This window comes from Orycteropus afer, unplaced genomic scaffold, assembly GCF_000298275.1.
Source record: "Orycteropus afer afer isolate SDZICR_OR568_19922 unplaced genomic scaffold, OryAfe1.0 scaffold00018, whole genome shotgun sequence".
In the NCBI taxonomy this organism is placed as follows: Eukaryota; Metazoa; Chordata; class Mammalia; order Tubulidentata; family Orycteropodidae; genus Orycteropus; species Orycteropus afer.
In genome coordinates this window covers 9,026,356-9,042,892 of record NW_006921605.1, presented here as the reverse complement: position 1 = coordinate 9,042,892, position 16,537 = coordinate 9,026,356, and the positions used below count along the sequence as shown (strand labels likewise).

At 53.5% G+C, this 16,537-nt stretch overlaps 1 protein-coding gene across 1 annotated transcript in view; it reads right to left on the bottom strand.

Annotated features, from left to right (window-relative positions):
• Positions 1 to 7,122, bottom strand: part of SDK2 (sidekick cell adhesion molecule 2) — a 199,388-nt gene extending 192,266 nt beyond the window's left edge. The window contains 1 exon segment of the mRNA XM_007959888.1: positions 6,999 to 7,122. Within this exon segment, the coding sequence (XP_007958079.1) occupies positions 6,999 to 7,122 (124 nt within the window).
• Between the last annotated feature and the right edge of the window lie 9,415 nt (positions 7,123 to 16,537).

Below are 16,537 nucleotides of genomic sequence, written 5' to 3'. Positions count from 1 at the left end.
CCCACCTGATGCAGGCCGTTTGCTTGTGCCCTTCCTTTCTTTCTCTGCTGTGAAAACATGGTGGTTCAGTCCATCTCAGTCCCTCCCCTGAGCCCTTTGAAGCTCAAATGTGTCCTCTGTAGCCCTTTTCCAGATGGCCTCTTCCTACATTCTATGCGAAACCGAACCAAACTCACTGCCGTGGAGTCGGCCCGACTCATAGCAACCCCTCCTTGGGTTTCTGAGGCGGTATCACTACAGAAGTAGATTGCCCAACCTTCCTTCTGCAGAGTGGCTGGTGGATTTGAACCGTCAGCCTTCTGGTTAGCAGTGAAATGACCTAGGCACTATGCCACCAGAGGTCCTCCTACATTCCATAGTTCTGGTTAAGTGCTTGATTGTTAACTGAAAGGTCAGCGGTTTGAACCCACCATGGGAGAAAGATGTGGCAGTCTGCTTCTGTAAAGATTACTGCCTTGAACAACTTACAGGGCAATTCTACCCTGTCCTACAGGGTTGCTACGATTCCTATAGGAATTGACTCAACAGAAAGGGGTTTGGCACATACATCCCAACTGCATGCTTGTGATCCCAGGCTAGTGTGTTGTCTTCTGGACACAGGGACAGAGGCTCTTTCAGCTCTTGAGCCCCAGAGTTGAGCACCAAGCCTGACACACAGAAGGACCCAGATCCATGAATGAAAGAGTAGACAAACAAACTTGCAGTTGAACTTGGCCAGGCCACTTCCTCTTGGGGGCTGACCATTTTAGGGGATGACCATGTTCCTTTCCCTTGTGATCTGACATTGCACGGTCAGCATTGTCATGTGGGTGATGGCCCTGGGCTCTGGCATGGGCCCAAACCGAAAAACCAAACCAGCTGCTGTTCACTCGACTCCAACTCGTGATGACCCCGTATGTGCAGGGCCGAGCAGAACTCCACAGGGTCTTCATGGCTGTGACCTTTGGGAAGCACTAACCTTTCAGTAAAGGTTAGCAACCATGTGCTTAACTGCTTGTGCCTCCCAGGGACTCCACCAGGGTTCAAATCCCAGCTCTGCCACTTACCAGCTCCGTGACCCTGGACATCGCTCCGTGGCCCTGCTATGGAGCTGGAGGAGGGGGATAGTAACAGTGCCTGCCTCACAGCCCTGTTGAGAGGGGTAAGGACTTAGAGCAGTGCCTGGTAGAGAGAAGAGCCCCTAAAGGGTGGCCCTCTGCCTGGTGTCACTACTACACGTACGCCTTACAGCCAGCCTCCAACCCCCCCCGCCCCATGCTGCACAGGTAAATAATGCCAAAGCCTGCCAGCCTGGCATGGAAAAAAGATGGTTCTCATTTCCAATGGGTTTATTTTGCAATTAACAGAGAGGAAGGAGCCCTTTCTACCATTTCAGCTGGAGGGTTCAGAGATTAAACTTATACCATTGATTAGAATGCTTCTGCCTAATGGTGCCATTATCGTTTCAGTGTATTCCAATTCATTTGAGCCATAAAAGCCATGATAATAAAATTTTCACTAACTCCTGGAATTCTTCCCAAGAAGCTCACTGGGCTGCACGGATGACAGTCCCCTTCCTCTTGGTGACCCCAAGGCAGGACGGTATGCTTGGAGGATTCTCCAGCTTTGCAGCTGGGACCTGAAACCCAAGGAGATGAAGGGCTTCACGGTGGGGGACGGTGTCAGCTGCTGGGCCCTGCCAGTTCCTGAAGGCTGTCCGCACCTTGTGTCTGGTTATGGCTCCCCCAGCTCTTGAAGGCTCTTCAGCTGATAAGCCTGCTCCATCACACGGGTCCCAGGCCACCCTCCAGTCCTGGGGACTCTGGAGATGGAGAAACAGTGACCTCTCCAGGCCCAGGAAGCCCAGAGCAAGAACTCACAGGCCTGGGGGTGTTTCTGGGAATCCACAACCTGGGGGTCTACAGGGTTTACCCCTGGCCTTCAGTCACCAGACACAGGGCCCAGAGGCAGTGCCCTGAGGATGAACCATGGGTCCCACAGGCCTGGTTGGCACATTCCCCCGGTTGTCCACCCTAGGAGAAATGCTACTGCCTGCAAGGAGACCGTCCCCTGGGTCTAGGAGGGGGCTGGGAAGGGAGGAGAAGGCGGAGCTAGGCTAGCTGACCACACTTCACACTGGCATCCTTTCCCGCCGACTGACCCAGGAGAGCTCAGTTGGAGAGCGGGTCCCTTTGAGGGCCCCCACTCCACCTTACCACCTATCTTATCTGTCACTGTGTCATGCTGTGGTGGCTTGTGTGTCACTGTGATGCTGGAAGCTAGGCCATCAGTGTTTCAAACACTAGCAGGGTCCCCCGTGGTCAACAAGTTTCAGTGGCACTTCCAGACTAAGACCAGGAAGCAAGGCCTGGAAACCTACTTCGGAAAATCTGTCAATGAAAACCTTATGAACCACAACAGAACACTGTCCGACTTGCTTGCTTGGGAAGTGTCGTGAGGTGGGATCAATCGCGGACGAGGACATCACCGTCGGGGAAGCAGAGGGCTGGTGAGGGCGAGCAGACTGGCATCCCAGCTACACTGACAGCCGTGAACGCGCTGGTGGCTGTGATGACGAAACAGGGTCGGGTGGGATTTCGTTCTGTTGTACACACCGTCCTGGCGAGTCAGGGTTGACGGCAGCTAATAGTACAACATAGGAGCTCTGGTGGGGCAGTGTTTAAGTGCTTGGGTGCTAACCAAAGGTCATTGGTTTGAACCCACCAGGTGCTCCATGGGAGAAAGATGAGGCAGTCTGCTTCTGTAAAGATTGACTGCCTTGGAAACCCTATGGAACAGTTCTGCTCTGCCCTGTAGGGTTGCTACGAGTTGGAATGGGCTGGATGGCACTGGGTTTAGTTTTTTGTTTTGTTAATAACACAACAATTACCAGACCTCATCACCTCGGGATGGGGGGGGGCTTTACAATGAATTTCAGTGGCTTCTGCCTACCTCCCCTCCCCTGGCATTAAGGCGCAAAGCTCAGCCCAAGGAGAGGGAACAAGAAAGGAGGTAGTTGCTGAAGGCTTAATCCACTCCAGCCTCCTGCGTCTTCTCAGTCAATCGGCCCAACCACCTTGCGGGACAGCCTAATAACGGCCCTTTCATTTCTCTCGCCTGCAGCTTAGAGGAGGGTGCGTGAAGTCTCACAGCGAGCGCACAGCAGAGCCGGTTCCGAACTCACAGCCGCCGCCCTGCCGAGCCTCTGCTCAGGCCTTGGGGCCAAGGCTATGCGTGGATCACAGGGAAGGCGTTGCCCGCTGGGCCCCAGAGGAGGGAAAAACAAAGCTGCCAGCCGCTCTGAGCACCGTGGCTGAGAGATGGGCCCGCCGCCGCGGAGGGGCACACATTCATCAGGCTGGTGACCCCGGTGTACCGGAGCTTTGTGGCGTGTAACAAAGACTGCGGAGCAGAAAATTGGAGTTCAATTTGCCGTCCATTCTGCGCGCGGCACTCAGCCCATTCCGGTCCCTGGCAGGCACCTCTGCGCTTTATCATAAATAATAACACCACGCGGCTCCATGGCCCTTTCAGCAGTTACCGTCCTCCGGCAATTTACAAGCTGGATTATCCACAGAGCCTGCACACGCGCAGGCGCGCCGCCGGCCCTGCGGCCCCTCAGCCACTCACCTGGGGACAGGGGCCGGTCCTTTCCTGGTGTCACCCTCACCGCCCCCTCCCCCCCGCCCCCGACGCTCGGGGGCTCCTGGCCCAACCTCCTTCCTGTCCACTTTTCCTGAGTGGTGCAGACAGTTAAGGCACTCAGCCGCTGACTGAAAGTCGCAGGGGCAAGTCCACTCACAGGCGCTTGGAAGAAAGGCCTGGTGATCTCCATCGAAAAGCTCAGCCACTGGGAACACTGTGGAGCACGGCTCTGCTGGGACACACATGGGATCACCACGAGTCACAGTCGACAGTGGAGCACAGCCCTGCGGGGACACACATCTGATCACAGTCGCAGTGGACTCCATTGATAACTCGTGGTGGTGGTGGTGGTGGTGGTAGTTTGCAGAGGCCCATAGGACTTGCAGCCACTGCCCCTGGCTGGACAGAGTCCAGGGGCCATAGTCTCTCTCTTCCCGTTTTAGAGAGAAGTTCCGAGTCTCCTCCCCCTTTGTTCAGCACTGTTCTTCCGTTTTCTCAAGAAGCCCCCTTTCTTTCCTCCCAATTTCATGGAGCTGGTATGTGTGTGGGGGGCACAGTAGCCCCTGAGACCCACTAGTTCAATCTCTCACTTTACAGGTGAGACACGTGGGTCCCAGAGAGGTGCATCGAGTCACCCGGGGCTCTGTAGTAGCTGCCACGCCCAGGGCTCTGCCACCCAGTCTGCTACACAGCAGAGCCACATGGAGGGGGGTTGGTCAAGGGGCTCAGATGGCTGGGCCGGTCTCCACTGAGCAGGCCTGGACATTTCCAGGAGGGGTCTTGGGGTAGGAATGTAGGGGCTCCAGCCACAGCTCCCCTCTCTCCCATCAAAAAAGCAAAACCAGTGCAAAGTCTTCTCTGAGCCTCCCACTGCACCATGTCCCCCAGGCCCACCCACTCCTTAGGGAGAAGACCTCCAAGAAATCCTAAATGGCCTTCTTGGTCCTAAGAAGTCTCTAGCTCCTGCCTTGGCCTCCTCCTTCCCCACCTGACGTGACACCCCAAGCATCTCCTATCTGCCGGGCATTGGGCCTGTTCTTCAGGTTCCAGAGGGTGGATCTGTGTTTACAATTGGTCTCAGGGGGCAGGGAGTGGGGGCAGGGCTAAAAGCTCAGACTAGTTGGAAGAGAATCCCCCCCACACACACACACACACAGTACTCACATATACAGATGGTTTGGAAAGGGGGTAGAAAGACTTGGCTTGTGGGTGACAGGCAGGCTTTGAACCCCACCACTGCATTCCCAAGCTGGCTGCCACAGCCACCTGTGTTCTGAGCCCCAGCTTCCTTGCTCGCACACTGGGAATCCTGCAATCCCTACCTTGCTGGGCTTTGTTAGGATTCAATGGGATAAATCCATAAAATGCTGGAAGCACAATGCCTGGCTGAGCGCTTGGCACACGGGAAGCATCCGGGGCCTGGCGCTGCGCCCGCCTGTGCTCCAAGCCCTTGGTGTAATCTCTCATTCATGCCACACGGAACTGCCATGGGGTTTACAGTTGTGGCTGTCGAGTCAGCTCTGGCTCATAATGAGCCCATGTATAACACGAGCAAGACACTGCCTGGCCCTGCAAATCTTTGTGCTTGTTGGTGTGTTTGAGCCTATGGTTGTATTTATTGCATCAATCCATCTCCTGGAAGGTCTGCCTCACCTTTGCCGGCCCTCCACTTTACCAAACATAACGTTCTTCTCCAGTGGCCAGTCCCTCCTGCTGACATCCAAAGTAAGTGAGTCTGTTCCAGACAACATTCTGTTCTGACCCACAGGGTTCTCACTGGCTAGTTATTGTGGCCAGTGCATTGGCTGCCTTTCAGCCTAGGGGCTCATCCCCCAGCATCTATCAGAACATTCTGTTCTGACCCACAGGGTTCTCACTGGGCAGTTATCATGACCACTGTATTGGCTGCCTTTCAGCCTAGGGGCTCATCTCTCAGCATCTCCCAGACAACATTCTGTTCTGACCCACAGGGTTCTCACTGGCTAATTTTTGGAAGTAGATCACCACGCCTTTCTTCTGAGTGTGTCTTACTCTGGAAGCTCTGCTGACACCTGTCTCCCATGGCTGACTCTGCTGGTATCTGAAATACCAGTGATATACCTTCAGGCATCAAAGCAACAAGTAAGCGACCATAGCACACTCACGGGCAGATGGGTGGTGAGTTACGGGGTCAGAACTATCAACAACCCCATTATACAGAGGGGGCAACTGAGGCTTAGAGAGCTGAGTCACTTCCCAAGGTCACATAACTGGGAAGCAGCCTGGGTGGAGTTGTGGGCACACAAAACTCGATGCCATCAAAGACCAACCCAGAGCGTGCAGCTCCAAGAATTAGGGTCCCCGAGAGAAGGCTGGGCTTTGCCCTAGGGGAGTGGATGATGTGGATGGGTTGCCCAAGTATAAGGCAAAAATGAAGTGGGGCCATGGGCTGTCCTGACCCCCACCCCAGGCTGCAGCTGCCCGGCAGCCTGCCTTGCTCTGGCCTGGCTGCCCTGCTCACATCCCCTGGTAGCAGGTGGCCTCTTTGATAACAGCCTGCCTCTTGCTTGGGCGGCCAGAGGGAAGCCTTGTCCTGGGGAGGGGGAGGGGGAGGGGCAGGAGACGAGCAGCAGGCCCCCTCTCCCAGGGGCTGCATTCATTACCCTTGCCTGAGAGCCAGCCGGTGCTCCCTGTCTGGCCTCTGGGTTCTGTCACTTTGACGCCCAGAGCCCATCTGGTGTGCACTGAAAGCGGCCAAAGCCAAGGCAGTGATGGTATCTGGACTCTGCTATTGATCCCTGATGCTTATCCACCAGGGAGGGCAGGTGGCAGCTTGTCTAGGCCCCCTTCCCTCAATGCCATGCCCCCAGCCCTCTTGAAGCAGCCTGGGCCCAGCAGCCAGCATGGGAAAATGAAAGAGACCAAGAAACAGGGAGACTCATGTTCGTTGTTATGTGCCGTCGAGTCAGATCCAATTCATAGCGACCCCTTGGGTTTCCGAGGCAGTATCACTATGGAAGTAGATTGCCCCATCTTCCTTCCGAGGAGTGGCTGGTGGGTTTGAACTGCCAGCCTTCTGGTTAGCAGTCAAGTGCCTTAGGCACTATGCCACCAGAGCTCCCCAGAAATTCATACCAATGAGCAAATGAGTGAGCAGGCCAGTCTACCAGGAGCACCTCTACCTGGTGCCCGGGTCTACCAGGAGCACCTCTACTACAGTGCCCAGGTCACATCAAAATGGGGTTTGTGTCCCTGGCACCACCACCAGCTCCTCTGGTGAGTGGGATGCGGGATGGAGCAGAAGCTGAGGTTGGACACTGGATAAGGCCCCAGGCCAGAAGCCAGGCCCTGTGCCAGCTCTGCCCCTGACACGCAGAGCGCCTCTGGTCACCCACCGCATCTGAGCATCTCAAGCACGAAGAGTCTGTGGAGCTCATTTAGCTCAATCTTGTTGGCAGATGAGGAGACTGAGGCAGAGAAGTTGGCACAGGGATTTGAGTCCAGCTTTTCTGAGGCCATGACCCCTGTTCCAACTGACAGTTCTCGGCCTCATTTTTCCCATCTGTAAAATGGACATGAGGGAGTCCCTGACCCACTGCCCTCTTCCAAGTCTAGGTTTTGCACCTGAGCGTTCCTGAGGATGTTTGGCTTGGGCTTGGACCACCTCTTCCCCCAGGAGAGTCCAAGCTGCCCTTTGTGATGGGTGAGGGCTGGGGGGAGTCCTGCTCTGTCCCCTTACCAGCTCCAGCCCCCTAAATACAAAGCCAACATGGAGCAGAGTCACCTCCCCTGTGACACTTCACACACCCTCTCCCCATAGAAGTGAACCTCCCCCTGTGTGCTCACTGAGCCACCCCACACGTCTGTCATCACGCTGCAACCCCGGCAGATGCTGAACTTCTGCAACCCCTGTGGATTCGTTTCCTGGGGCTGCTGAAACAGACGCCCACAAACTGAGTGGCTTAAACAATAGAAATGTGTTCACTCGCAGTTCTGGCAACCAAAAGCCCAAAGTCAAAGGCTCCAGGAAGAACCCTCCCTTGCCTCTCTCCCCGTGGCTGGCGCCTCCAGGTGATCCTTGGTGGTCCTCGGCTTGTAGCTGCATTACTCCCATCTCTACCTCCGCCCTGTCCGTCTTCCTTCTGTGTCTGTCTGCATCTTCGTGTCTTCTTCTCTTCTTATAAGGCCACTAGTCCTTCTGGGTTTAGGGCCCATCCTAGTACAGTAAAGAAGCCCTGTGGTATGAAGGGTTAAGTGCCTAACTGGTAACCAAAAGGTTGATGGTTTGAACCCACCCAGTGGCTCCATGGCTCCTTAGAAAACTCTGTGGGTGGCTCTACCCTATCACGTGGGATTGCTATGAGTCAGAACTGACTCAACAGTGCCTACCAGCAACTAATCCAGTATGACCTCTTGTTAACTGAACTCATTCTATCTGCAAAGTCCCTATTTCCAAATGAAGTCAAAGCCACAGGTACCTGGAATTAGGCTTCAATGTGTCTGTTTCGGGGACAAGTCAACCCACTGTGCCCTACGAGGCTCTGAGAGGACACAGCTCAGCCACTGTCATACCTTCAGTCTCTAACCCAGTGTCTTGCATAGAGTAGGAGCTTAAGGGATATTGAATGAAGGGAGGCGTGATGGGTGCAGGCAGCTCTCTTTTTTCCAGGAAGGCTCCCACACAGCCCCAAGTCCTCCCTGACCTATCACTTCCCATTCTCACTGGCCACCTCTCCACCCTGGCCCTGGATAGCACCGTGCCAGCCACCCTGCAGCAGGGTCTGAGTTGAGCTAAGGGTGACTGACAACACCCCGCATGGCCGCGAGCTAGCGGGCGGCAGGATTGGCATGTTGGCAGGAGGTGCCGGTCTGATGGATGGGCCTGCATGGTGACAGGCTGTTACTGATTCTTTCTGGGAAGGAGAGTGGCGTGGCCCGCCACCCCCACCCCCACGAGCACACTCCCCTTCTTTCTCTGTCATCTCCTCTCCTACCCAGAATGGAGGCCCGTGACCTCCCCTGGGAGACTGGGAGAACGGGGGTGGGTGGAGGTGGGATGTCAAGCTGTTGTGGGCTCAGGGAGCTGTTCCTTGCAGTCTCCTTTCCTCCTCAAGGACACCCCCATCCAGGGAGAGTGAGCTGAGACTCACCCCTTTCCTGGCCCCTTGGCCCTGTGTCTGGACTGGAGGGCTTAGCTGAGGTTTCCCGGGCTGAGTCTCACCTCCCTAGGGCCCTGGCCTCTGCCCAGAGTTCTGAGGGCCAGGCAACTCTGTCTCTGTATATGGTCCCCTAGTCCAGGAGTTATGACCATCCCATTGTGCAGTTGGAAAAAATGATGCTTTAAGACATGAAGTGACTCATCCCAGGTTACGCAGATGACTAGAGTGGGCACTGGGATTTGAACATAGACCTGTCTGTCCTCAAAGCCATGTTCCTTCCACTGTATCACACAACATGGGGTGCAAAGACAAGAGACTGTCTCTGGGCTCTCCCTCCTCACCATACCTATGTCTCTGAGAGGCAGGAGAAAGAGTCCCACCCCTGCACTGAGTACCTTACTCCCCATGGAGGTGGGCTGGCCTGGGAGCACTGGAAAAAGGTCAGAGGTGAGGCCGATAGCAGAGGCCAAAACATCATGAGCATCACATGGCTGAAGCCATGGATGGCTGTTGAGAAACCCACCTCCCCTAGGACCTGTGTGACCCTGGGAAAGCCAGGGTCCTCCTCAGCCTCAGTTTCCCTGTAGGTCATTGCCAGGTTCATCTCTGCCCTTCCTCTCTGGACACTGAAGGGTGAGTAAGAGATGAGTCAAGACTTCACAAGGAGGAAGGATCTGTCACCACCAGTGTGGAACCAGAGAGGTTCTCGTGGAAAGCTGACTCAAGGAGAGGGTGGACCCATGAAGGCCCGTGAAGGAGAAGGCCAGGAGGGTCCGGGAGAGCTCGGCTCACTGCCCTGCACACCCAGGGTCAGGGGAGGAGGGCAGCTGGGAAGTGTGGTTTGGCAATGGACAAGCCCAGCGTGGGAAAGTGGGAGTTTCCAGGAAGGCTACATGTTATCGGAAAGGACAATAAATTAATATAATAGGACTGTTTGGTGACAAGGGATAAAACATGAGGTCCAAAAAAGCCCTACGGGAGATTGTCAAGAGATGAATGAGAAAGCCAGCAGAGAGGAATAGAACAGAACGGCCTCACAGAGAGGCTGGGGCTGTGGGTGGAGGGCTGCCTGCTTCACCTCTGCTACCACTCCCCTACCTCTCCACAACACCTCACTGCCCCTTCTCTTGGGACAAGGGGATGACATACTCCTGGCAGGTCTAGAGCCTTCTTTTGAGGTGGCCATCTACAAGAACACCCTTGAACTTGAACTTGCTCCCTCTCTACTGTCACTGTTCCTTCCATCCCCACCTTCCCACAGTGGACCCCCAGCCTTGCTGCCTAGGTTTTTGGGGGCTGTCACACCCAGTCCCCACAAATGCTCTGGGCCTCAGCTAGAATGCAAACAATGCATTTCACTACTCATTCATTCACTCACTCATTTGTTCACTCACTCATCTGCTCATTCATTCACTCACTCATTTGTTCACTCACTCATCCACTCATTCATTCACTCCCTCATCCATTCACTCACTCATCCACTCATTCATTCACTCACGCCCTCATCCATTCACTCACTCATCCACTCATTCTTTCACTCCCTCACTCATCCACTCATTCATTCATTCATTCATTCACTCACTCATTCATTCACTCCCTCATCCACTCATTCATTCACTCACTCATTTGTTCACTCACTCATCCACTCATTCATTCACTCCCTCATCCATTCACTCCCTCATCCACTCATTCATTCACTCACTCATTCGTTCACTCACTCACTCATTCAGTAAATGTTTTTTGAGGACCTACTATATGTTAGGAGATAACACAGTGAACAAGAAGAAAACTTTTGCCTTCAAGGGGCTCCTAGGCTTACAGGTCTAGGACTGACTGACAGCTCAAAACAGTAGGATCAACACTACAAGGGGAGGGAAGCCATGATACCTCAGGCCTACAGTGCACGGGGGCCCAGCTTGTCCGGCTGGTGAAGGACCATCCGGGAAGGTGTCTCTGAGCAGCATCCTAAAGGGACGGCTGGAAGTTGGTCAGGCAGAGGGCTGGAAGGAAGGACTGCCGGGCAGAGGGGGCCATTTATGCAAAAGCTAGGAAGCCTCAGAGGCATGGTGGCTTCTGGGAATGGGGCAAATTTCATTACAATGGGACAAAAGGTGAAGGGATGGGTGGTGAGGCAAGAAGGTATACATCAGATGAACCTGGATTCAAGCCCTGGCTTCCCCACTTAGGACCTGTGTGACCTTGGGCAATCACATGACCTCTCTGGGCCTGTTTCTTCATTTGAGCAGAACAAGGTGTAGATAATACTATTACCTGCCTCACAGGCAAAGAGTATGGGAGAAAATGCAAATCCATCTCCTAGCATAGTCTCTGGCATGTTGTTTTTCAATGAATGGATGAACAAATTCACGATGAGGGTTTGGGGTCCCAGAGAACAGAGGGCTTATAAACTGTGGTGAGGGGTTTGGATGTTACCCTGAGGGAAGTGAGTCAGTGTAGATTTTGAGCGTGTGTACATGTGAACAAGTGCGTATGTATATGAATGTGAGAGTGAGTGCATGTGTGAATGTATATACGTGAATGTGTAGTATATGTGTGAGTGTGTGTACATGTATGTGAGTGTACATGTGTGTATGTGAGTATACATATGAGTGTATATGTGTGTGTACATGTGTGTGAATGTGAGTATATGTGTGTGAATATACATGTGAGTATGTATATGTGTGTGCATGTGAGTGTGTGAGAGTGAGTATACGTGTGAATGCATGTGTGTTTCTGCCCTGAGGGTCCTTCTGGGTGCCAGGATCAACCCAATGTCCCATCAGCCCTACAACCTTCTCCATTTCTAGCCTCTCCTGGTCCCAGTGTGTTCTGTTCCCTGTTCCCAGAGAGGAACAACATGCAGACAGTTTGAGAAAACGGAGAGGTTGAGGACGGTCTTGAATGACCCTCAATTTCTCAGCACGGAAGAAGATCCCAAGGTCACGACTCACCTCTTCCACCTTTCTCGCTCAGTGAGCACCATTCCTGGCCCAGGCCCTGGAGCACAAAGAGCCTGAAGATGCAGCCCTGCAACCCAATAAGGAGGCCCCTGCAAGCTGGCTGGAGAGATACGATTCACACAGGGGGAGATGACTAATGCCTGAGGCATCACAGAGTGCAGGCTGCATTTGGATTGCAGGAGCCAGGTGGCAGGGACCTTGGGGCAAGGGTGGGCCCACCAAGGATAAATGGGAGTCTGAGAGGCCTCCTGAAGGATGGGGGCACTGTGCTGAGTCACTCACTCACTGATTGATTCCTTCAGTGGCTCTGGACTGACAGCTCTGCCCCAACCACCGTGCAATACTCTGGGGACAGGGTGCAGAGCAAGATGGCCCGGCCTCTGAGCCTATAGCACTTTGAGTCACCAAGAAACGCAGGGAGTAAACAAGGGACTGAAAGAGTGAAGGGGGCCATGACAGCATGATCTAGGGTCTATAGGGATGCAAAAAGTCCTCCACAGAGAGATGACAGACAGTGACAGCAGGACTGGAGCCAGGCAAAGAGTGGGGAGTGCAGTGTCCTGGGCAGAAGGGGAAGAGCAGGGGACAGAGCCCCACTCACTCACATAAGACTCAGAACCGGAAAGGGGCCCTTGTGGCTGGACCTCTATGGTGAGGAGGGGAAGGAGAGATGGAACAGGAGGCCAGTGTATCGCCTACAGTGTGTGCCATGTAAAGGAGCCCTGTGCAGGATTTAGGGCTTTATCCCAAGGGCAGTGGGAAGCCACTGGGTGACACTGACATCGGAGTGGCAATGACAGATGTGTTTTTTTTTAGCTTTCCTGGCTGTGCACTGGGGGTGGATTGAAGGAGGCAAGAGAGGGTGTTGGGAGTCCAGTTGGGGCCTGCTGTGGTACGGGAGAGAGGATGGGAGCTTGGACCTTGGTGGTGGCAGAGGGTGTGGTGAGAAGTACGTGGATGTGAGAGCTATCAGGAGGTAGAGTGTAGAAGGTCCTTTGTTGGATATGGAGGCTGGTATTCATGGTAGCCAAGATACGTTGGTAAGAAGGTTGTGGGAAGGTCCTTAAAACTGGCCCATGCCTGTCAGCCCAGTGGGGTTGAGCAAAGTTCCACACAGAGGAGGGATGGGGGCCAGAACCATCCGTCCAGTGTCTTGTATTCTAGGTTGGACCAACATTTGAAGATGTGAGGAGGGAAGAGCAAGTTGCTTTATGTTCGGGGACAGAGAGGAAAGTCGGCAGGGATGGTTCTGGTGACTAAGACCGAAATGCTGGAGCAGGAGCTGGCTGGGGGAAAATCCTGAGTCCCGTATGGGCGTGGTGTGGCTACCTACCTTCAAACACCCAGCTGGCATGTCCAGTTGGATATCCGGCTCTGTACCCCAGGGCTGGAGAAGGGGTGTGAGGCCCTCAGTGAACATGTATGTTGTTGTGCGCTGTAGTCAATTCAGAACAACAGTGACCCCTGTGACAGAGCAGAACTGCCCCATAGGGTTTCTTAGGATGAAATCTTTATGGAAGCAGACTGCCTCGTCTTTCTCCTGTAGAGAGGCTGGCTAATGGATCCAAATCATTGACATTTTGGTTAGCAGCCAAGTACCTGACTCTTGTACCACCAGGGCATGTGTACATATATACACAGATATATGATACATATACAAATAGTATAAAACCCACTGCCATCAAGTCGGTTCCGACTCATAATGACCCTCATTGGGTTTTCAAGGGCCCAAATCTTTACAGAAGTAGATTGTCTGGTCTTTCTCCCTGTGGAGTGGCTGGTGGGTTTGAACTGCCGGTGTTCTGGTTAGCAGCCAAAAGCCTTACGTGCTGTGCTGTGAAAGCGCCTTACCTAAAGTATATGTACATGTATACTGGAGCTGTGCACGTGAGCCAGTTTCCAGGGAGAAAGGGGGCAGTGATGAGTGGGGAGTTCTGGGCCACGCTGAGTACATCTCTAATGTCTGATGGGGCCTTTCCCCTATTCTGGGCCCTCCACAGTTCCCAGTCTGGGCACGTGCAGCAGAAAAACAGGGCGTCAAGTACCTGCCCCAGGTGCTTTAGATGCTCATCTTAGCACATCCTCCCAATAACCCTTCAAGGTCTTTCCCACCCCTCTGACAGATGCCTCAAAGTTCAGGATTCAGTGGCAGAGGAGGGACTCTCACTCACATCTGGCCAAGTCCATGGCCAGGCTCTTATCCCAATGACAGCTACCGCCTTGTTAAGCTACAAGTGAACAGGGAGATGGCTTTGCAATTGTGCTCTCCCAAGAACATTCCAGAACCAGGGGTAGCACTCCGAGCACAAGCCCTCACCACGGTGCAGGGCTTAGGGGATCACGTCCCTGGGAGGCCCCAAGGCTACTGGGCATATGCCCCACTGGTCCTGGGCAGAGTCCTTACTGGCGGCTGTGGGAAGGGTACCGGGGGGGAGGGCCGAGGCCTCTGTCCTCTCCCCCAGAGCCCTGCTCTTTCTCCCTCTGTGGTTGTGCCCTCAATTTGCCCATCTCTCTTGCACCCTCTATTGACCCTTAGATGTCACGAAGCTGTCATTGCAACAGCAGCTCAATCTCCCCATGGCTCATCTACTCACAATGCATTTATCCCTTGAAGGTGGATGCTTCTATTTCCGGGTGAGTAGAGAGGTGAGAGGACAGCCACTCCCAATCACAGATAACATACGGGTAATCAACGCATCCCAGCCCCTCTGGACCAGGGCCAGCTGCAGATGGAGGGAGCTGGGGAGAAGGCCTCCCTTCCACTTGCTCCTCAGCCTTCTAGGGGCTCCCTGGGCTCCTTGCAGCTTCTTCCAGTGGCTGTCCTGGGCAGGCTTGCATGCCTTTCTCTTCTCTTACTCTGGAGTCTTCTGATGCCATTTTGGCCACTTGAGTCTTCTGTGAATATCGGGACTGAGCTTTCTGTTCAGTCATCTGGGGAAAGCATTTGCCTGTCTAGAAGGAAGAGGATGCCAAGGGAAGAAGAGGTGGTTTAGCTTGTAGCAAGAAGCATGTGGGAGCAGCTACCAAGGAGCCCTGAAATGGAGTGGCAGGGATGGGGGCGGCCGAAACGCAGCAGAGGAAAGACTGGGCTGGAAGCCAGGGGGATGTGCTTGGGCCCCAGCTCTGCCACTTCAAGATGGGAGACTTTGGAAAGCCCACTTGTCTGAAATGGGGGACACAGCATCCACATGAAGAATGATGTCATAATTAATAAGATAGGCTAGGATGCTAGCACAGAGGAGGCTTACAATTCATGGTAGCCAAGGTAAGTTGGTAAGAAGGTTGTGGGAAGGTCCTTAAAACTGGCTCATGACTGTCAGCCCAGTGGGGTTGAGCAAAGTTCCATGCAGAGGAGGGATGGGGCCAGAGCCATCCGTCCAGTGTCTTGCCTTCTAGGTTGGACCGACATTTGAAGATGTGAGGAGAGAAGAACAAGTTCCTTTATGGTCCGCCCCAACTTCTTGTTTCTTCTCTGGTGGCCATTTGGGCTATTTCTCTCTCTAAGATCTGGGCCACCATCCATTTGTTGTACTGGGGTGGCATGTGTATTGATGTGATACTGGAAGCCATGCCACTGGTATTTCAAATACCAGCAGGGTCCCCGTGGTTTCAGCAGCTTCCAGACCAAGACAGATCAGGAAGAAAAGCTCGGTGACCTAATTCCGAAAAGCAGCCAGTGAGGACCCTCTGGATCACAATAGAATGTTGCTCAGTACAGTGCTGGGAGGTGAGCCCCTCAGGTTGGAAGGCAACAACGGGACTAACACATGCCCACAATCGTGAGGATGGCATGGCACTAGGCAGATGTCCATTCAGTTGTACAGTGAGTGGGTCGCCATGAGTCAGAGTTGACTTGACGGCAGCCAATAGCAACAAGGATCTGTGGAAAGTGGGCAACTTGCTACCCAAAGTGGGTGGGGCCTGGTTAGGGGTGTGCCTTCTACTCTTGGTGGGATGGGAAGGGTCATATAAAAATGGTACCACCCTTGGCACCTTCCACCCTCTCTCACAGTCCTGCATTTGCCTTAGCTTCCTTTGTTTCCCCCCGTCTAGTTTTAACAAACCTCATGCTACCATATTATCTTTGAGAAGGGCACCATTTTCTTTTTAACAGACTTCTTTGGTAAGAGTACTTTTAGGTTTACAGAATTGTGCAGAAAGTTCGGACAATTTCCACATGCCCATCTCCCCCCTGCACACTGCTACCCCTACTATGGACATCTTGCCTTCCTGTGGCATACATGTTACTGCTGACCGGTCAATACTGACACACTATTATGAACTAAAGTCCACAGTTCACATTAGGGTTCACTCTTTGTGTTGCAAGGCCTATAGGTTTAGACAAATGCATGATGCTATGTCCACTATTACAATAGCATGCAGCAGGAGTTTCACAAAGGCACCATTTTGACAAGTGGGGGTGAGGACAATCATACCCCCTTGTGACTCCCTCCTCCCAGCAAAGCTTCTGCCTGAAGAATCCCTTGGGGAAATGTGATCCCCCATCTTCTCTGACAAAAACACCTCAGACTCACAGCGACCCCATGCGTGTCAGGGTGGCAGTGTGTCCAGAAGGGCTTCCAGGAGCTGAGTTTTCAGAAACAGATCTCCAGGATTTTCTGAGGCACCTCTGGACAGACTCAAACCGCCAACCTTTAGGGAAGCAGTCATGCACATTAACCTTTGCACCATTTGAGATTTCTCTCTGATAAAGGACTTCTTCCAGGAAGGCTTGTCGGGCCTCTCTCTGGGGTCTCACCACACCAATCATCAGCTCCCTGAAACTTTCCAAGTCTTGCTCTCCATTGCCTTTTC